Source organism: Triturus cristatus, chromosome 11 (assembly GCF_964204655.1).
Source record: "Triturus cristatus chromosome 11, aTriCri1.1, whole genome shotgun sequence".
Taxonomy (NCBI): Eukaryota; Metazoa; Chordata; class Amphibia; order Caudata; family Salamandridae; genus Triturus; species Triturus cristatus.
This window is the reverse complement of record NC_140594.1, coordinates 346,262,190-346,283,516: the sequence shown is the minus strand read 5'-3', so window position 1 is coordinate 346,283,516 and position 21,327 is coordinate 346,262,190. Positions and strand designations below refer to the sequence as shown.

General features: G+C 50.6%; 1 protein-coding gene across 7 annotated transcripts in view; it reads left to right on the top strand.

Annotated features, from left to right (window-relative positions):
- TAOK3 (TAO kinase 3) overlaps positions 1 to 21,327 on the top strand; it is a 1,246,906-nt gene that overhangs the window by 831,922 nt on the left and 393,657 nt on the right. For all 7 annotated transcript variants that reach the window (XM_085636070.1, XM_085636074.1, XM_085636076.1 and 4 more), the window contains one exon: positions 17,841 to 17,975. In XM_085636070.1, coding sequence (XP_085492196.1) covers positions 17,841 to 17,975 — 135 coding nt within the window. The remainder of the gene's footprint in view (positions 1 to 17,840; positions 17,976 to 21,327) is intronic.

Here is a 21,327-nt window from a genome sequence, read left to right as displayed (position 1 = left end):
CCAAAATGCAATATGTAGCAGAATTGCCATTTTGATTTTCACTCACTCACCTAAAAGCTACTTGTGTGCACTGCTCTGCCTCGCTTTTATCTTAAAGCATTTTGTATTTTCATTTTTTGATATTGATGCCAATATTTGATTAAGACTTTTATAAAGCACTTTATCTTATGTGCTTGTGTGGCTGTGAACCTTTTTCTTCTAGTTAAGGTTTGTGCTCATTCCTTCCCTGGAATCATCAGGGTAGTACTCTTCACAGCATGACATGAGCACAATCAGTTACAGTAAAATGTAGCACGGGTGGAGGGCGTCTCTACTCTGATCGTCCACCCACATCCACTCCCTCATAGTGCAGGGTGCTCATTCATAGCTAACACGTTACAAAGTGAGTGGTCAATTTGAAGCTTTTTCAAAATGTCAGTTCTTAACCGCAAATAGTTAACCCTAGAAGAGGTCATTTACAATCTTTCCCGTCATTGGCAAATTAATTCTTATTGTTCGCATCTTCTATGAACCTAGGATCTATAGAAAACTATGTCTGTTATGATTCTGATGGATATTTCTAACTGCAGATTACTCATCTTGTGAATACTCCCAGGTAACAGAGTGGCCCTGGGATTTTTCTCAGAAATGTTAGTGTCTGTGTTTTGTTCAGCGCTCCTTACGGCCCTGGAAATGAAGTGGAAACCACATATAGCTGCCAATCCTACGAGCCAGGAGGAAGAGTTGCTATCATCTACCAGGATTTAATCAAATGCACAACATCCACAGAGAACACCAAACCATTCATGGAATACCTGCACATCAAACTGCAAATCTCTGAATACTTCACCCTGAACGGAATCCTCGCCTACTGACCACCTGTACTACAAGCCACCTCTACCAACCTCATCACCAACTTGGTCACTTCACTCACCATCGACTCCAAAGCCTACATTCTCCTTGGTGACCTCAGCTGTCACCTGGTAGACCGAAACCACCCCTTTTCCACAGCACTGCTCGAAAGCTTGAGCAACATTAGGCTCACCCAGCACATCCCAGAACCAAACACACACTGCAGAACACACACTGGACCCCATCTTCACCACAAGCGACTGCATCAAATACAACTCTACCACACCCCTCACATGGACCGACTACTCCACTATCCACTTCCAAATCAGCACACCTCAAGTCAACACCCAGCCCAGGTTCAGCATTCCAAGTCGCAGCTGGGGCTGAATCACAGAGGCAGACTGGCTCAGCACCCTCAACAACCTTGACAAAGACAAACAACTTGAACAACTGGATCAAGAACTGCACAGACTCCCACCCAACCATCAAACCCAGCAATGATAGTGGATCAAATAACCAGGACAGATGGTACACAGAAGACCTCAGAGACACCAAACACCACTGTGAACAGTTAGAAAGGAAATGGAGAGCCCACAACACCACATACAGAGCTACCTACAAGGCTGTACTCAGATGCAATCACCAGCAAATAAGAGACACCAAGAAGAAAGCACTAGTGAAACGCATCGAAAGAAGCTCCAACAGCTGCAAGGATATTATCTGAAAGAAACACGTTAGTTAGATTCCTCACCTTAGAATATCCCCAGGCGTCAGACTGGATCTGGAAGATTTTTCGTCAGCAATACCCCTTGCGCGTCGCTAGGCGTCGTCTGCGGCTCCGCGTCCGGCGTCGTGCGCCGGAATGACGTAGTCGGAGTACTTAGACGCCGCCCTCGCGCGCTGACGTCAGTTCTTCTTTTTTCCGCGCCAGTAAGCGCAGATCCGGGAGAGCTACCCCTTTAGTCACTTTTTGACTAACTTTTTTCGATCCTTTTTGATCTTGTCTCGACTCCGGTGCCGGTAGGATGCCTGGTTTTAAAGCCTGTGCTGACTGCAACCGCTCGATGTCGGTTACGGACCATCACCGCCGGTGCCTTTACTGCTTGAGCCTCGACCACGACGCGGAGTCGTGTTCGGACTGCAAGGCCCTGACCTCGAAGGCTAGACGGGAGCGGTCCCGTAAGCTTCTCGAGCTTCGCCACTCGGCTCCACGCCCCTCCCGATCCCGGTCCAGGAGGAGGTCCAAGGATCGGTCGCGGAGCCGCAGCCGACGTCATCATCGATCGTCTGGCTCCAAGTCTTCGGGTAAGTCGAAGCACTCCAAGAAGTCCAAGAGGCGACACCGCTCTTCGGACTCCCCTCGCCGGTCGCGCGACTCGGCCGAGGGTCAGGGTGGTTCCACCCCTGCGGCTCCAGTGGAGCCGCAGGCGCCGTGCAAGTCCCCATACCCGCCGGTCCCTGGGACTGACGCGACGCCGGCGGAAGTCAGTGCCTTCCTCTCGGCCATGAGGAACCTGGCTCCGCCGTCGACGCCCGCTGGCGCGCCTTCGGGCCCCGCGGACCCGACTGGGCAACCTTGCCTGCCGGCGGCCCCGGCGCCGGCTCCGGCCTCGACGCCGCCAGTGCCCGAGGGACCCGTTCCCGAATCCCCGCCGACGCCGGTCGACCTCGTCACGCCTCCTCCGCCGGCGTCGACACCGGTACCACCACCGGCTCTGCTCGGCGTCGAGCCCCAGTTCAGCCCCGCTCCAGGCCCGGCGCCGTTACGGCATCGATGGACGCCGCGTTCGGCGCCGCTGGAGACACATTTTGTCTATCGCCCGGCTCCGATCCTTCCTCCTGCATACCAGGAATCGGATGATGGGGGCGAATGGGAGGGATCCGAGGATCCTATGGCCGCTCAGGCTCAACTGTCACAGGACTGGGCAGATGAACTGGGGGAGGCCAGTGGTCTGGATACCTCTCCAGACACTGGATTCATCTCTCCTCCGACTGTGGCTTCGGAGGAGGGTGCTGCTTTCTCGGTGGTGCTGCGCAAGGCGGCCGCAGCCCTTGGGCTCGAGCTACCTGCCGTGGCTGTGAGGACTAACGTCCTCACTGAGGTGCTTCAGTCTGCAGCAAGCTCCACTGAGCCTCTGCTGCCATTCAATGAGGCCCTCACTGACGTTCTGCAGGGCACCTGGTCCAAGCCCTCCACAGTTCCTCCTGTGGACAGGAACGTCGCCAGGCGCCACCGCCCTGCTCCGGGCGACCCCAGTTTTCTGTCCCAACACCCTACCCCCGAGAGCCTGGTTATCCAGGCCTCTACCTCCCAATCCTCCTTCCCGACTGCTCCGCCGGACCGGGATTCCAAGAGACTGGAACAGTTCGGCAAAAAGCTGTTCTCCTCCCTTAGTTTGGGCCTGCGGTCTTTGAACACCGCCTGTCTCTTGGACCGTTATTCCCACTCTCTGTGGGATACGGTGGAGGACGTGCTGCCCCTGTGTCCGGAGGAGGTCCAGACACGACTTACCCAGGCTCTGGCCGATGGGAGGGATGCAGCGCGACATGCTATCCGATGTGGGCTTGACACTACGGACTCGCTGGGTAGGGCGATTTCCACCTCAGTGGCGCTTAGACGTCACGCCTGGCTGCGGTCCACGTCCTTTTCGGGCGATGTCCAGAGCACCCTCATGGACACGCCCTTTGATGGCATTCGCCTTTTCGGCGAGAAAGCGGACAGTGCGCTGAATCGCTTTAAGGACTCCCGGGCTACGGCCAAGTCCTTGGGCCTCTCGGCCCCGCGGTCGCAAACTTCCGCCTTTCGCCCCTTTCGTGGCCAAGGAAGGGGTGCCTCCTCACGTGCGCCTAGCCACCAGCCGCAGAACCAACCTGCGCGCGGTCGCGGACGTGGTTTCCGCCGAGGCGGTTCTGGAGGACGACGCGGTCAGCCCACATCCACCCCGGCAGCATCCGCCTCAAAGCCTTCCTAGTCCGAGCTTTCAGGCCCATTCCACGCCAGTGGGCGGCAGAGTTCGCCATCACCTGCTCCACTGGCGGTCCATCACATCGGACAGGTGGGTGCTGCAAATAGTCCGAAGGGGCTACTCCCTCCCCTTCGAGACGACCCCTCCAGCCATGCCACCGCAGCACCACCGTATCTCGGGGGATCATTTGAATCTTCTCCACGAGGAAGTTTCGGCCCTCTTGGCCAAGGGGACCGTCGAGCGCGTTCCGAGCCCAGAAGTAGGTTGTGGTTGTTATTCCCACTACTTTCTGGTTCCCAAGAAGGGCAAAGGGGGCCTACGCCCTATCTTGGACCTCCGGAACGTCAATGCCTTCCTCCGGAAGGAGAGGTTCAAGATGTTAACTTTGGCTCAGGTTCTAGCTGCCCTAGACCCTGGAGACTGGATGGTGGCGTTGGACTTGCGGGACGCATATTTCCACATCCCCGTCCTGCCGGCCCACCGGCGTTACCTGCGGTTCACGGTGGGTCAAGAGCACTTTCAGTTTACCGTGCTCTCCTTCGGCCTCACCAGTGCCCCTCGGGTGTTCACGAAAGTGATGGCGGTGGTCGCAGCTCATCTGCGCAGATCAGGGGTTCCAGTCTTCCCCTATCTCGACGACTGGTTGTTGAAGGCGGGCTCGCCCCAGGCAGTCGTCTCCCACCTCCAGACTACGGCGGATCTCCTGCATTTGCTGGGATTTTCCATCAACGTGCCGAAGTCACACCTGAGTCCCTCTCAGAAGCTCCTCTTCATCGGAGCGGTTCTCGATTCGGCGCAGTTCCGGGTCTATCCACCGGAACAGCGGGTCCGGGATATTCAGGCCGTGATTCCCATCTTTCGGCCTCTATCCTGGGTTTTGGTCAGGCTAGTGTTGCGGCTTCTGGGGCTGATGGCCTCCTGCATCCTACTAGTGCATCACGCCAGGCGGCGCATGCGGGATCTGCAGTGGGACCTGAAGTTTCAGTGGGCCCAGCATCACGGCAACCTGTCCGACCATGCCTTGATCTCGGAGGGCACTGCACAGCAGTTGCAGTGGTGGCTCACGGACCGCGATTGGGTCAAGGGCAAGAGCCTCTCCCTTCCCCAACCGGAGCATGTCGTAGTGACGGATGCGTCCCTCCTGGGATGGGGTGGCCATATGGGAGAGGCGGAGATCAGAGGCCTCTGGTCTCCGGCGGAGTCTCCACATCAACCTGTTGGAGTTGAGAGCGATCCGGCTTGCACTGAAAGCCTTCCTTCCCTCTGTCCGGGGAAGTGTCGTGCAGGTGTTCACGGACAACACCACCGCCATGTGGTATTGCAACAAACAGGGCGGGGTGGGGTCGTGGACCCTTTTTCAGGAGGCTCTGCGCCTCTGGACATGGCTGGAACACCAGGGCGTCACCCTGGTGGTTCAACATCTGGCGGGCTCTCTGAACGCCAGAGCAGACGAACTCAGCCGCCGGTGCATGATGGATCACGAATGGCGTCTGAACTCCGAAGTGGCGCAAGGTCTCTTTCAGCAGTGGGGAGAGCCTTGGTTAGATTTATTCGCCACCGAAGAGAACACGCAATGTCAGCAGTTCTGCGCGTTGGCATTTCCAAGGCGGCACTCGCTCGGCGACGCTTTTCGTCACGAGTGGAGTTGCGGTCTGTTGTACGCCTTTCCGCCTATACCACTTCTGCCCAGAGTGCTGAAGAAGATCAGGCACGACCGGGCCCAAGTCATCTTGTTGGCTCCGGATTGGGCACGAAGGTACTGGTATCCCGAGCTACTCAGTATGTTGACCGATCCTCCGATACGTCTGCCCCTTCGGGAGGATCTTCTGTCGCAGCAGCGGACGGTCCTACACCCGAATCTGTCCAGCCTCCACCTCCATGCGTGGAGATTGAGCGGCGGCAGTTGATGCCATTTGACTTGCCTCTGAAGTCTGTGATATCATTCTGGCAGCCAGGCGTCCCTCCACAAAGACGGTATACGCCTGCCGGTGGAACAAATTTGTGGCATGGTGCACAGCAAAGGCTGTGGATCCCCTTTCCGCCCCTCTTTCTGAGGTTCTCCTCTTTCTTCTTTCTTTGGCCCGGCAGGGCTCTGCCCTGGGCACCTTGAAAGGTTATCTTGCTGCCATCTCTGCCTTCTTGCGGCTTCCTGATCAGCCTTCTCTTTTCAAGTCCCCTGTAGTTACACGCTTTCTAAAATGGCATTACTCACACGTTCCCTCCTGTCCCTTTTTATAATGCCTCAGTGGGACTTGAATCTTGTTCTCACATTTCTAATGTGCGCTCCCTTTGAGCCTCTTCATAATTGTCCTCTTCGTCTGCTGACGCTTAAGACTGCTTTTCTGGTAGCCATCACCTCGGCTAGACGGGTGAGTGAGCTCCAGGCTTTATCATCAAAGCCTCCTTTTCTCTCTGTTCATCCGGACAAGGTTGTCCTTTGGCCTCGTCCCTCCTTTCTTCCGAAAGTGGTGACCCCCTTTCATCTTGGGCAGTCTGTCACCTTGCCCACCTTCTTTCCACCTCCGCATCCTTCCAAAGAGGAAGAGAGGCTCCACCGTCTGGACCCAAAACGTGCGCTCTCCTTTTATCTGGACCGCACAAAGCAGTTCCGGGTGGACGACCAACTTTTTGTTGGATACGTGGGTGCTAAGAAGCTGTGCACAAACGGACCATCTCTCGGTGGGTCGTTTTGTGCATCAAAATTTGTTACTCCTTGGCAAAAAAGGACCCTCCTGTTGGGCTGCGCGCCCATTCTACTCTGGCCACGGCGGCTACTACTGCTCTGGGACGGGGTGTCCCTTTGCAGGACATCTGTCAGGCGGCAACGTGGGCTTCGCTACACACGTTTGCCAGGCATTATTGCCTTGACAGCCAAGTCCGGAGGGATGGCTTCTTTGGCCGTTCTGTCCTCCAGGACTTTCTGGTGTGATCTTGGTTCGCAGACCCACCACCGGGGATGGTATTGCTTGGGTATCTATTCTAAGGTGAGGAATCTAACTTACGTGTTTCTTTCAGATGAACAAGTTACTTACCTTCGGTAACGATGTATCTGTAAGAAACATTAGTTAGTTAGATTCCTCACCGACCCACCCATCCTCCCCGTTCTGCGAACTGACATCTAGGGTTAAGGTTATCCTTTTCAGGCCCCTAGATTTTATTTTTGGCACCAGTGTCGGTCTTTGCATGGCTCTGCGTTCCTGGCGCGGAAAGCTATGTACAAGAACTGACATCAGCGCGCGAGGGCGGCGTCTAAGTACTCCGACGTCATTCCGGCGCACGACGCCGACTACGGACGCGGAGCCGCAGACGACGCCTAGCGACGCGCAGGGGGTATTGGTGACGAAAAATCTTCCGGATCCAGTCTGACGCCTGGGGATATTCTAAGGTGAGGAATCTAACTAACTAATGTTTCTTACAGATACATCGTTACCGAAGGTAAGTAACTTGTTCTTCTCAGATGTTAAGGATTTCATCCTGCCCTTAGCCGCTGTCTCCCAACAACTCTGTGACAATCTGTCCAACCTTTTCCACAGTAAAATCGTAAACATCTGCAGCAACTTCGCATACAAACCTAACCCCAGAGAATTTGTTGCCAACCTACTCACCACCAACCAATACTGCCACCTGACTGAATTGACAACCCTTGCCAGAAATTACACTGGCAACCATGCAGAGCATTCACTCAGGGCCCCAACGGACCCATGCCTACATCTACACCCTGTCAACATCACCAATCAGCACCACCTGACCCACATCACCTCCATCACTTTTCCTGGTGAATGGAAATTTGCAGAAATCTACTCCATCCTCAAGAAGCCCACAGCCAACTTGAATCAACTGAGCAACTTCTGACCCATCTCCCTGCTCCCCTATCCAGCCAAAGTGATTGAGAAGGCCATTAACAAGCAACTCTCCACCCACCTTGAACTTCACAATCTTCTAGACAACACTCAATCAGGATTCAAAAAGAACCACAGCACGGAAACCGCACTCATCGCGGCCACTGACTGCATTCATATCGCCCTAGACCGAGTAGTAACAGCAGCAGTCATCCTGCTCGACCCCTCTCCAGCCTACAACACTGTCTCCCATAACACCCTCTTCAAAAGTCTCCACGAGATTGGCATACAAGGATCTGCTCTCAAATGGATCTGTTCCTTCCTTACGGGAAGAACCCAAACATTGAGGCTGTCACCCTTCACATCAGAGACCAAGAGATTATTTTGCGAAGTCCCACAGGGATCGTAACTCAGCCGGACACATTTTAACATGTATATGGCCCCACTCACCAACATCATCCGATCACAAGTCATCTCCAATGGCGATGACACCTGACTCGGTCTCTAACTGACAAGACAACCACCAACGGGACCAAATTAACCAACTTCATGATCATGGAATTACCTCCCTCAACACAGCAGAGCATCCTCCTCACTACTTGAGTTTTGCAATAAGCTGAAGACCTGGACACCTCACACCTACACCTGCCCAAGGGCCTGCATACCGTCTCGGGTGATTAGTGTGCTTCAAATAGTAACATAACATATCATAACATAGCATTGGAGACTACAAGACCAAGCTCTAATTCGCTAAATGCTATCTTAAAGCACTTAACGATCAATCTCGCTCCAAGTTGAGAGCGTGGACAGATTCTCGCTCTGGTAGCTGTTCTCAAGCGGTCCTTTTCCCAACCCAAGTTGTCTGGTAATTCAAAGTCCAAGATAAAAAGCATCAGTCTATACTTGACTCCCCTGCTTCCCGTCACTCTCATCTGAAAGAAACAGTTGGTTATAGATTCCTTACCTTAGAATTACCTCCAGTCGTCCGACTGGATTCAGAGAGTTTTTCGTCAGCAGTACCCCTGCGCGTCGGAATGTGGCATCGGTCGAGTCTGCGTTCGTTGTCGGCGTCGTGGTCGCTGGGATGACATCGCGGTAGCTGCTTAGACGCTGCCCTTGTGCGCTGACGTCACTTTTTTCTTTTTGCGCACCATCAAGCGCAGATTCGGAGAGAGCGGTACCCCCAGTCATTTTTTGACTGAAATTTTTCCCGACTTTTGTCAACTTCGTTGTTGTTTGAGTCCATCGACTCCAGGTGCACGAGGGATATGCCCAGCTTTAAGGCTTGCGGTTCCGGTAAGCGACTCATGCCAGTGACTGATCCGCAATGCGTGTGCCTCTAATGCCTCGAGCGCGACCACGACCCAAAGTCATGCTCCGACTGCCGGACCATGGCTTCGAAGTCTTTACGGGAGCAGTCCCGAAAGCTCCTCAAGGCCCAGCAGTCGGCTCCGCGTCGCTCGAGGTCCCGGTCGTGGAGGAGGTTGAGGGACTGGTTGTGGAGCCAACACCATTCTTCATCGAAGTCTTTGCACTCTGGATCAGGTAAGTCGAAGCACAAAAGAAATCGAAGAAGCATCGTCGCCCTTTGACTTCTCCCCGTCAATCGGCTGACGCGACGAGGGATGCAGGTGGTGCCACTCCCGCGGCTCCACGTGTGGAGCATGCTGGGTCGACTTTGGGTTTCTCTCCTTTTCCGGGACCCGGTGCGACCCCTACCCAGCTTCAGAGTTTCTACGAAGCGATGCATGCCATCTTTGGGCAGCCCGACTCTGCAGGTGCACCTTCGGGCCCCACGGACTTGGCTGGGGGCCTTCGTTGACTGATGCCGGATTCGACGCTGGCGGGTACTTTTGTGCCACTGTTCTACCCTGGCTCCTTGAGACCAGATTGGTAGCCAGAGGAGGGTGAGGAGGACTGGGAGGGGTCTGGAGACCCTTTAACAGACCAGTTGGTGTATAAGCAGAACTGGAGAGAGGAACTGGGGGAAGCCAGTGGTTTGGATACCTCACCAGACCTTGGCATGTTGTCTCCTCCTACCGTGGCTACGGAGGAGACCGCGTCGGCCGACGCAGTGGTGTTGCTTAGGACAGCTGAGGCGTTCCACCTCGAACTATCTACGGTGGCAGTCAGGACTAACCTCCTGACAGAAGTGCTTCAACCCGCAGCGAGCTCTTCGGAGCCCCTGCTGCCTTTTAATGAAGCCCTCATGGGCATCCTTTGGGCACCTGGTCCAGGCCCAACACAGGGGCTCCTATGGACAGGATGATTGCCTGACGCCACTGCCTGGCCCCGGGCGACCCCACTTTCCTCTCCCAACACCCCACCCCTGAGAGCTTGGTAGTAAAAGCCTCCATGTCCAAGGGCGCATTCCCTACCCCTCACCCGGACAGGGAATCAAAAAAGCTGGATCATCTTGGGAAGAAGATGTTTTCTTCCTCCACCTTGGGACTGCGGTCGGTAAACACCGCATGTCTATTGGGAAGTTACACTCACTCCGTGTGGGACACGGTTGCGCAAGTGCTGCCTCAGTGCCTGGAGGAGGCCCGGGCTGTGCTCTCTCTAGCGGTTGCCGAAGGAAGAGACGCAGTGAAGTTTACCATCCGCTGTGGGCTGGATACTGCCAACACACTTGGCAGGTCGATTTCCACGTCAGTAGCCCTTCGACGCTACGCCTGGTTTGCGTTCGCCTGGTTTTTCCGGGTATGTCCAATCCACACTTATGGACATGCCCTTTGATGGCCGTCGCCTTTTCGGAGACAAGGCAGACAACGTGCTAGAGCTCTTTAAGGACTCTCTGGCTACGGCCAAGGCCATGGGCCTCTCCACCACCCGCCCTGCGCAGTCTGCCTTTCGCCCCTTTCATGGCTACAGAAGGGGTGCCCTGCTACGTCCCGCCCAGAGCCACAGTCTGGCACAAGCTGTTCAGCCCCTGCGTGGCCGGGGACGTGGGAACCACCGCCGTGGTTCTGGGGGCCAGCAGGTGGGCCAGTCCACCACAGCCCCCTCTGCAGCAGCCTCCAAACCCACCTAGCCCGACCTTTCAGGGCCACCAAATGCCAGTGGGCTGCAGGATCCACCATCACCTCCCCCACTGGGGCACCATCACGTCGGTCAGATGGGTTTTGCCAATAGTCCAAAGGGGCTACTCCCTCCCCTTCGAGACTGCCCCTCCATCCATGCCACCTCAGTACAATTGCATGTCGGAGGATCACCTGGCCCTTCTCCAATAGGAAGTTTTTTCACTCTTGGCCAAGGGAGCCATCGAGCTCGGTCCTGCCCCAGAAGTAGGTTGTGGTTGCTATTCCCTCTACTTTCTGGTGCCCAAGAAGGATAAAGGCCTGCATCCTATCTTGGATCTCAGGAACGTCAACCGCTTCCTCCAGAAGGAGAAGTTCAAAATGTTGACACTCGCTCAGGTCTTGTCTGCCCTGCACCCTGGAGACTGTATGGTAGCATTGGACTTGCAGGACGCCTATTTACACATCCCCGTCCTGCCGGCCCACAGGTGTTACCTACAGTTCACGGTAGGCCATGAGCATTTTCAGTTTACTGTGCTCCCTTTTGGCCTTACCTGCGCCCCTCGGGGGTTCACGAAAGTGATAGCTGTGGTCGCAGCTCATCTGCGCAGATCAGGGGTTCCAGTCTTCCCCCTATCTCGACGACTGACTGTTGAAGGCGGGCTCACCCCAGGCAGTCGTCTCCCACCTCCAGACCACGGCTGACCACCTGCATTTGCTGGGGTTCTCCATCAACGTGCCGAAGTCACACCTGACCCCCTCTCAGAAGCTCCTCTTCATCGGAGCGGTTCTGGACACAACGCAGTTTTGGGTTTATCCTCCCGAAAAGCAAGTCCGGTATATTTGGGCTATGATTCCGATCTTTCAGCCTCTATCCCGGGTTTCGGTCAGGATGACCCTCAGGCTGCTGGGTATGATGGCCTCCTGCATCCTGCTGGTGGATCATGCCAGATGGCATATGCGGGCTCTGCAGTGGGACCTGAAGTTCCAGTGGGCCCAACATCAAGGGAATCTGTCAGATTGTGTCCCGATCTCGGAGGGCACTGCACACCAATTGCAGTGGGGGCTTACGAACCAGAATTGGGTCGAAGGCAGATCCCTCGCCCTTCCTCAATCAAAGTTCACAGTGGTAACCGATGCATCACTTCTGGGATGGGGAGGCCACATGGGAGAGGCGGAGATCAGAGGCCTCTGGTCTCCGGCAGAGTACGGGCTCCACATCAATCTTGTGGAGTTTCGGGTGATTCGTCTTGCACTCTAGGCATTCCTTCCCTCTATCTGGGGAAGAGTAGTGCAGGTGTTCACGCTCAACACCACCGCCATGTGGTACTGCAACAAAGAAGGCGGGGTGGGGTCGTGGACCCTATGTCAGCAGGCCCTCCGCCTCTTGACATGGTTGGAACATCAGGGCATATCCCTGGTGGTTCAACACCTGGCAGGTTCACTGAACGCTAGGACAGATTAACTCAGCCGCAGGTGCATGATGGATCACGAATGACATCTTCACTCTGAGGTGGTGCAAGGTCTCTTTCAGCAGTGGAGGACTCACTTTCATGTTCTGATCTGTAGTCAAATAGGAAGTACCTGTGTTTTGTGATAGAGTGCTCCTATACATTAATAACTGGCCCCTGAAGGCACAATCACTGCAGCTAGTGTTGCAGAACCTGCAGACCACCATCTCCCTGCTCTTCGACCTAATATTTTCAGCCAGCCTTTGTAATTTGCAACTCCAGCCTTCCCCGCACCTCTTTTTTTTATTGGGCTGGAGCTGGACTCGGTCTCCCTCAAGGCCTTCCTGCCTCCCCAGTGGGATGGCTTTTGAGCAATGATTAGAGTGTTTCATGATAGAGCTCTGCTTCCTAAAACTTTGGCTTTTGGGCCTGTTCTCCTCTTGCGTCCTGCTGGTGTCTCATGATCAATGCCACATGTATTCACTCCAGTGGTGTCTTCATTTTCAGTGGGCCCTGCACTGGGGAGTCTGACAGACAGCATTCGGATTTCCTCGGAAGCAGCTTGAACTTGAGACTTGTAGTAGCAGCTGGTGTCTAACCACCTCACATGTAGAAAGCCCTTCTGCCCCCACAATACAGAAGTGACAAAAATGGTCTCTCTGGTGGTATGGTCATCTCAATGAGAGAGGTCAGAGGACCGTGTCCCATTCAGTGCACAGATCACACATCAACTTGGTTGATGTCAGGATGATCTTGAAGTTGTTACTGCCTTCCATCCACGGGCAATCAGACTGGGTTCTGATGGACAATGAAAGCTCACTATGGTGCACCAACAATCAAGGGTGACTTTAGTCCGTGCCCTCTGTGACTGGAAGCTCTCAAACTCTCCTCTCTAGTCATCCAGGCTGACCATCTCAATGGCACCATCTTGCCAATCATAAATGGCATCTTGACCTGGAGGTGGTTCAAGCATTTCCACCCTTTGGGGCGGACAGTCCTCCATTAGATCTGTTTGCCACTCACGAATAGTATCTTTGTCTGTAGTTCTGCACCCTACAGCTTCTGTTGCAGGAATCTCCCCGAAATATGTTCTGCCTGAGGTGGGGGTTTCCTTCTTCACAATGTCTTTCTTCCCACCCATCTGATTCCTCAGGTTCTGAAAAAGATGTGTAAGGATTGTACACAATTATTAGCACCAGACTGGCCTCAGAATTAATAGTACTTGAATCTGCCCCACCTGTCACTGCACCCTCCTCTTATGCTTCCCCTCAGGGCCGTACCTACTTTCACAGCGAGGGGGCATGTCTGACAACCAAACTTAAAGAACCTACACCTTCATCACTGAAGATTGAGCAGGACAATCTGAGTTCCTTTAATCTGCCTTCTGATGTGGTGAACATACTTTGCCAGACCATTTCCTCTCTATCTTATTTGTTTATTTCGAATGTTGTCCCTGTTTTGGCACCAAGATGGAAGTTTACCTTTTCAAGATATGATTATCTGATGTCTTGCAGGTTCCTTGGACCGGCAAGACTTTTCTGTGTGCATCGTAAAAGGATATTTGACAGACTTTTAGGCTTTTCTTTGTTTAGTAGATTAACTGTGGTTTAGTCTCCTATCATGGTGGGTTTTCTGAAGAGGTTAACCCATTTGTTTCCCCCTTCTTCCATTGTAGTGACTCAGTGAGTCTTTGACTTTGTGTACTCGTTCCTGATGGATTTCGCATTTAACTCATAAAACCGCTCTTTGATGCTGCTTACATTAAATACTGTGTTCTTGATTGCCATTACCTCGACTTGCCGCATTAGTGAGCTGCAGCCCTTGCCCTTTTCATCTTAAATTTACCACATTTCTTTAAGACAAACTGTCATGCTGAAGGTGGTAAGCCTGTTTCACATTGATCAGTAAATCACTCTACAGACAACCTGCCCACCTCCTTATCCCAACCAAGAGAAAAAGAAAATGTAGCAGCCTAGATCCTAAGAGGGCCCTCAGTTGTTTACAGGACTTCAAAGTGCTAGATTGACGTTCAGCTTTTTCCCATCTATGGTGGTTTGAAGAAAGGCAAAGAATTCCATAAGAGACATTTTTTTGTAGGACCCTGCTGATTATCAAGATCTGCTATTCTCTTAGCAAGAATAAACATCATGAGGGCCCATTCCATTAGGGCAAAGCCATTTCCTGTATATTGTGTACTGGATATATGTGGGCTGCAACATAGGCTTTGGTCCACACCTTCACCAGGTATTATTGCTTTGACTCTGAAGCATTTTGCTAGATCTGTGTTGCAGGATATCTTGATTTGACCATCTCCTCATACCCACCGCCTCAAAGGTAGGTCTTGGGTTTTGATTCCAAAGGTGCATAAGGAACTTGTAGGTAGAAGTATCCATCAAACAAATAAGTTGCTAGCCTTCTGTAACAGTCTTTTTGGTAGACTATCTCCCTGCGGATTCCTCATATATCACACACACACACCCCATTCTGAGGAACAGTAATGCCACTTTTCATAAGGTCCCAAGTTATATCTGTACCCTTCAATTTCTGTCAATCTTATTGACCAGCTCTTCGTCTCAGCGGGCATGGACAAAGGACGAGGAACTGACATGGAAAAAGGACGAGGAACTGACGTCACTGCTCCTGGGTGACATCTTTTTCAATTCTTTGGTATCAATTCAAGGGATGGATCCAAGTGGCAAGTCGGAGTCGATATACCGACTCACAGCACAGGAAAGCTATTTCGAGGTTTAAGATCTAGTCTGAGGCCTAAAGGAGAATCGAATGACAAGGATAGTTACCAAGGGTAAGTAACTTGTTCTTTTGTGAGCAGAGATGTAAAAATTGTTGAAGTTCCAGTAAGTATTAAGAATTTTCTGCTGTCATAAATTACACCTACTGATATTTCCTGTGGAGTGGTGTATTGCACATGAGGCGCATACCCACAGAGTAGTATATTTGTTAGTATTCACGAGATGTTACAGTGGCTTTCCTAAACTTATCTGCAGCTATGAACTAAAGCCTAAACCAACCAGACATAAATGGTGAAGGAAGTGGCAAGGTGCTTGCAGCTTTACCACAAATTAAACTAATTCCCTGGCTATACATATGCAGCACCCCCCCTCCCGTCATTCTGCACTTGTTAGGGAAAACAGGTGCCTGACAGAAAAGTTTCTGAAACCATACATTCACATCTCCTATGGTGTTTGTGAATTTGAGAAGCCATTGGTATCCACGATTCATAAGCATAGGTTAATCATAAAGTGAGTTATGATTTTTGTGGGGAATTGGACCCCTTGACAATGTAGTGTTCTGTGATCCTTCGTTATACCCAGGGGAGTAGCATTTAGTTTAATTTGTGGAATGTCATACAGGGGCTGATTAGTGGCATATAGAGGCAGGGCTTGTTTGTATCTCCTGTTATTATGTTTCATCTTTTGTGTAAAACAAATACAGATATTTAGACACGGGTCAGTTGCCATCATGCAGCTGCACAGCTGAATTGTGCAGGGTGGTGGAATGTAGGAGCAGAGAGGTAGTTCACACCGTGACGTTGCCGTTGGACAGTTGCAGCGGTTTGCAGAGGTCGTGTCAGACGAGGCAGGACGATGCTGGACGGTGTCGCACAGTAGTGGGGCAGTGTCGCAAATAGGCAGGGCGGTCTTAAATTGACATAATAGTGCTGGACAAGCATGATGGCAGCAGAGCGGTGTCAGTAAAAGGCAGGTCATTGTCGGGCAGAGGCATGGCATTCGACTGTGCAATGTCAGGCAGGGAGGGTAGAATGGAGGCTGGTGTCAGACAGAGGCAGGCTCATAGGAAGGGCAGTGTCGGGTAGAGGCTGGTGCAGTGTGAGGCAGGCACCAAGAGCAGTGTCAGAAAGGGGCTCGGTGGTGTGGGGCTACATAGTGACTGCGTGGTGGGGCTGTAGAGGAAGGGTAATGTTGCGTTATGAAGAGGCAGACTGGTGTTATTCAGAAGCACGTGTTTTAATACAAGAGAAGAATGATGAAATATATAGACCGAGCGGCCTTGTACATTAGTGGTGTCATATCATACAAAGGCGTGGTAGAAGGTTTGTGGAGGCAGAGAAGTCTTTTACAGCAACATCTGGTATTGTACAGAGCATGGATGGCTGCCATCCAAGGCAGGAAGTAGCATTCAGGGAGTTAGTGATGTACAGAAGAAGGGTGGTAGCATCGTGGTATACAGGGGTGGAAGGTGCCAGTCAAAGGCAATGTGCTGTTTGATAGAAACCCTGTGGTAGTATATAAATGGTGTTGAGGTACCGAAGAAGGAATGGTATACAAAGATAGCGTTGTTTACCGAGGCCAGTTATCGTTAATACACTGACTGGTTGGGATTGGATTTTGTGTCATAAAAGGACTGGGTGGTATGGTGGGTGGTGATAGCGGTGGGGTGGTGCTGTACTCGGGTATTGTGTTTTACTGATGTAGAGTGTTGCTGCAAGGTGACATAGTGGTACTCAGGCAGCAAAATGTTATACTAATGTAGAGTGGTTTCATACTGGCTAGTAGTGTTACACGAAGATGTGCCTTTATATTGAGTCAGGTTGGTGTGTAAAGCCGTAGTGGCGGTTTATTGAGGTCTGCTGTTGCACAGAGGAAGATTGGCGTTATACAGACTCCGACTGCTGTATTTCGAGACAGCGAGGCGTTGTAGAGAGGTATGGCGTTAAAAAGAAGCGGGGTATTTTATATCCAGGCACGGTTGTTTTGTACAGCGGCACGGTGTTCCACAGAGGCGGGGTATTTCTACGGAGGGTGGCGTTACACGGCGACGGTACGCTGTTCACGTAGGCAGGGTGCTGTCCAGAGCCCCGGTGCTGAGCTCCCCTTTCCCTCGCACAGCAGGCTCCCTCCGCCTTGCCGTGCATTGGTCCAGGGTAGCAGGTGTCGGCAGCATCCTGTCCTCTCTGCTCCTCTGTAGTGAGAGAGCAACATATGTTGAGATTCAGAGAGCACCTTCATCCAGCGAGAGGCTGTCCCTTTAAATAGAAAAAAACCCTGTGCGAGGCAGAGGCTGGAAAGTGCTAGAACGGCGTACGAGGCTGACAGTGAGAGCAGGATCCCTCAGTGGCTGCCGGATCGTACGAGCAGAGGAGTAGAGCGAGGCCTGTCGGCGCAGGGTCCACGTCCATCCTCCCGGCACCCTCAGAATTAAGCCCCGGCAGGAGACGAGGAAGGGACCGAGCCTACGTTTAGAGCCAGAATTACAAAAAAGCAATAAAAGCAAAGCAGTCAAGTGAATGAACCAAAAGCTTTTTTGCTTTTTAGGTCGAAAGAAGAAAAAAAAAGACCGTTCTTGATGAGCATGGATGCAATATTTTTCACAGCGCTGCATCATTCGGTCTGTGGATTGAGGCAGGTGTTCTGAGGGATCGGCTGAGCATCCTGCGTTACATTCCAGTGTTTTTCTCTCTGTGTGTTGTGGGATTTTTTTTTTTTTTTTGGTGCCTATGTGTAATTGTGGAGGTAAAGCGCTGCCGGAGATTCAGAGAGCATCCCGCTAGCAATCAGCTGACAGTGCTCACCCGGGGCTGCAATGTGCTGCTGCTTCGCTCGGTACCCAGGGAGCTGCAGCGCCTGAGCAGGGAGAGGGCTAAACTATGCATTTCAAACAGCCGTGCCTGTGCAGCACGCGGGGCCAGAGAGACGCAGCCGGCGCCGACACAGCCCAGCGCGACTTCCCCCTTGTTTTTATCCATTTCTGCAGGAACATGTATTCATAAGGGATGACGTGGGCCACAGGGATCCCAGGCCTGATCTGCGGCCTACCCCATCCGTCCAGAGTCAGGCCCTCCACTACCGGAACCGTGAGCGATTCGCGACAATCAAATCAGCATCTTTGGTGAGCAAACAACCCCCCTCCTCCTCTCTCTCTGCAAAGGAGAAGGGGTGGAGAGGCAACGCTTTTCTCTCTTTTTTTTGTTTGTTGGCATAGCAACCACAGGAATTGCAAAATGGATATTTTATTCTGTGAATTTCATGCCTTTGCTTTGTGTTTTCCTTTACCTGCCTTGTGTGTCTTTAATGGGTTTGTGTGTATGTGCAAATGTGTACATGTGTGGGTGTGTGCGGGGATGCATGTAATACGCCTGCACATGTCTGCAGGCTTCGGCATTTTTTTTCTGCTTCTCTATGTGAGTTCATTGGGGTATGACTTTCTGTGTAGTACGTACATTTTCGAATGGTCGTATGTTTTGGGGACCTGTTATTTTGGGTAATGTTTTTGAAGGGGTGTGATTTTAGGGAAACATCGAAGCTTACTTGTATTCTGAATTTTTAAGCGGTGTGGGTTTGGGGGGATTATTTAATTTGGATGTTAATGTAGATGGCTACCAGAACCCTTTTCACGGCCCTTTCAGGTATCCTTGACTCCCGTTGAATACCCAGAAGCAGTTTTTGATTGTAAAATGGCTGACCTCGGTACATGCATTTTTTGACCACCTATGCCCTCTTGCCATGTTAAGCATATAACTAACTGTGGAAATCTGTTTCATGTTTGCATTGGCCAGTAATTCTCTCAGAATGGGTCTGTCAAATTTTATTTTCCATCTGTTTTTGCAATCAATTTTTCTGGTTATCTCGTCTTCCTTTGATCTTCTCCGTGGAGCCTGATATGACTGGGGGTATTCCACGGGCAGTGCTTGTAACCACCTAGGCCTCATTTCTACCTAATGTGATGTTGTCGTTCAGTAGGTTCACAGTCGCTCTATTACTGTGAAAGACACATATAACACATGCAGTATCCCCTTTGTTAAGCTTACTGTACATATATGTGTGAACCTTATTATATTATGTGCAAGCAATTTCTGTTAAACTGCACTATGAACTTATTTTCCCTTAAGTGCAGTCAGCAATTCTGTTTTGAGGTTCTGATGCTCCTTTCAGTAATGTCTCAATTAAGGCAACCAGGAGGGTTTAGCAATATTAAAGTGGGAACGATAAAGGGAGAAGCTGGTTGCAGAGTTTTGAAGCGAGAAACTGCACTTCCTGCAGTATTGAGGATAATGAATGGGCAAGAGGTTGCAGAGCCAAATGAACTTTGTTTGGTTCATTGTGGCTTATGTATGTGCATAGGGTAGGTGCTATAATGTAGTTGCACTTTGGGTCATTAATGACTTCTGATCAAAGTAAAGAGGAACCCTATCCTACTTTGATGTTTCTGAATGTGTCACTGAGCTGTGCCCTAGCCAGGTTCAGCAGAGGACTATGGACCGGTGTTCCAATTATTTGGATCGAATACCAGTCAGTAGAAGTAATCGAATATGAAAAATGTCAAAATATTCAGAGTGCCAAACAGCCTTTCTTGTGTAAGCCTTGACACATGTATAAATGATCCAAATTCAGGTTTGCCTAAACCAAAGACATACAGTTCATACTTGTATCAGATGGCCATAACTCGATGTAAGCTCACCAGCTATCACAGCCAATGGCAGTGTACTCCATTTACACTAGGACTTCCAGTGTACAAGATGCAATCAAACATTTATGGCATAGGTTTGTGAGTTATAAAGAAAGGGTGCATATTGACCAACCGTCGTGTCTCCACATAAGTTCACCGTGATTTTCACTTAATAATGTTCTGTGCAGCATATTAACCCATTTTTGATGTAACCTTTACATGGCGGATGTTTACATTATTATTGTTATGTGTACCCTAGTGAATGTGTAGCTATGGCGGTGATTTAAAAAAAAAAAAAAACAACACTTAGGTCATCCAGTTTATATAAACTGTATGAAATTAATTGTGGCAGGAGATTTTAGAAAAGAGGCCAAGGGGAGGAACTGGGCCAACATTAACACAAACCTTTGTCCCTCATGCTACTTACAGGATATGAAAGTGACTCAAATTCATCCACTGATCAGTTATGAAGGGTTGAAGGGTAGACACAATAGGAATCTAAAGAGGAGTTTGTTTGACTGTTCCTCGCGAACTGTTTTTTGATCTCAAACTTAACCTTGTTTAGAAGAGTGGTTTGAGAATATGGAGCAATGCTAGGATACCCTCATGAGTGATCGTGTGCTCTACATATCTGCATCATAATGGACTTTTCTTTAGTAACACCTTGCCAGTGTTTCGAGATAGTTGGGGGATAGTTTACTGTGGCCAATGTGTTGGATTATCTGTACTTTTCTATTGGTCAGGGCCTGTATTTCTGTCCTCATGTTGGACCTGTCGACTACTTTCTAAACTATTGATTATAGGATGGTGTAGGTGCAGCAACAAGGTCCTGTAGATAGTTAGGTGGAATACCCTGCAACAGATTGCCTTTTTTCAGCACAACCCAACAGTTGACCATTTTTTACATGTTCTCCTCCTTTCCACCTTGTTGCTTATGCATCATTTGAAGTGTTTCAGGGTAGTCTATTTTGGTCCATTTGTTCAACTTATGCATTAGGCTACAGTGTAGACATCAGCCAGAGGCATGGTCCAGCTGACTAGGAGGCTCCAACTAATGTACTACATAGCAGATCATTTGTCAAGACCTATTTTGTTTCAAGCATTGTATGCTTATGTTGTACTATCACTACTCTTTCTTTGGGAGCTTTCTTGTCTGGTTAAAGTAGGCCATTATGACAATCAAAGCATTAGTGTTTGCTTTTTCAGAAGGCTATAGCCTCTAGCCATAGGTGTTGAGAGAGCGTCTATTCATTTGAAACCAAATAGAATATTCCGCTGAGCAGGTGGGCTCTTTTTTCCTTGAATTGGATGCTGAATACTGGAGACCAATTTTTCAATTCTATAACAATCAAAACGTTAAAACAGACTTTGAAGACCTGTTTAGTGCAACACACAACCTTCTTCACAATCTTTTGCCTTGCCAATATTTTAATGTGTGAATGATTTGTTCCCTGAAATAGAGGTGGCCTATTATTGTGTCAGGAGTGCATACTTCCTAACTGTAGAGAGACTACAAATGAGTTATGAAGCAAGAGAGCTCTTAAAATAAAGGTGGTTTTAATTGTTAAGATCTTTTTGAAGATGCATCTCTTTCAGGGGTGAACGAAGGCTTGGTGCAGCAACAAAGGAATATGTGCATAATGCATCTTGCTCACTGAATTGCAATAAGAGGTTTACAAGAAACAGTATGACTGCTTGCCACAACTATGCCTATGTAAGACTGTAAGATACCTTTTTGGAGAAAAGGCTGAACATAGTGAAAAATAGCCCTCGTATGCCAACGCCTTTCTTGCAT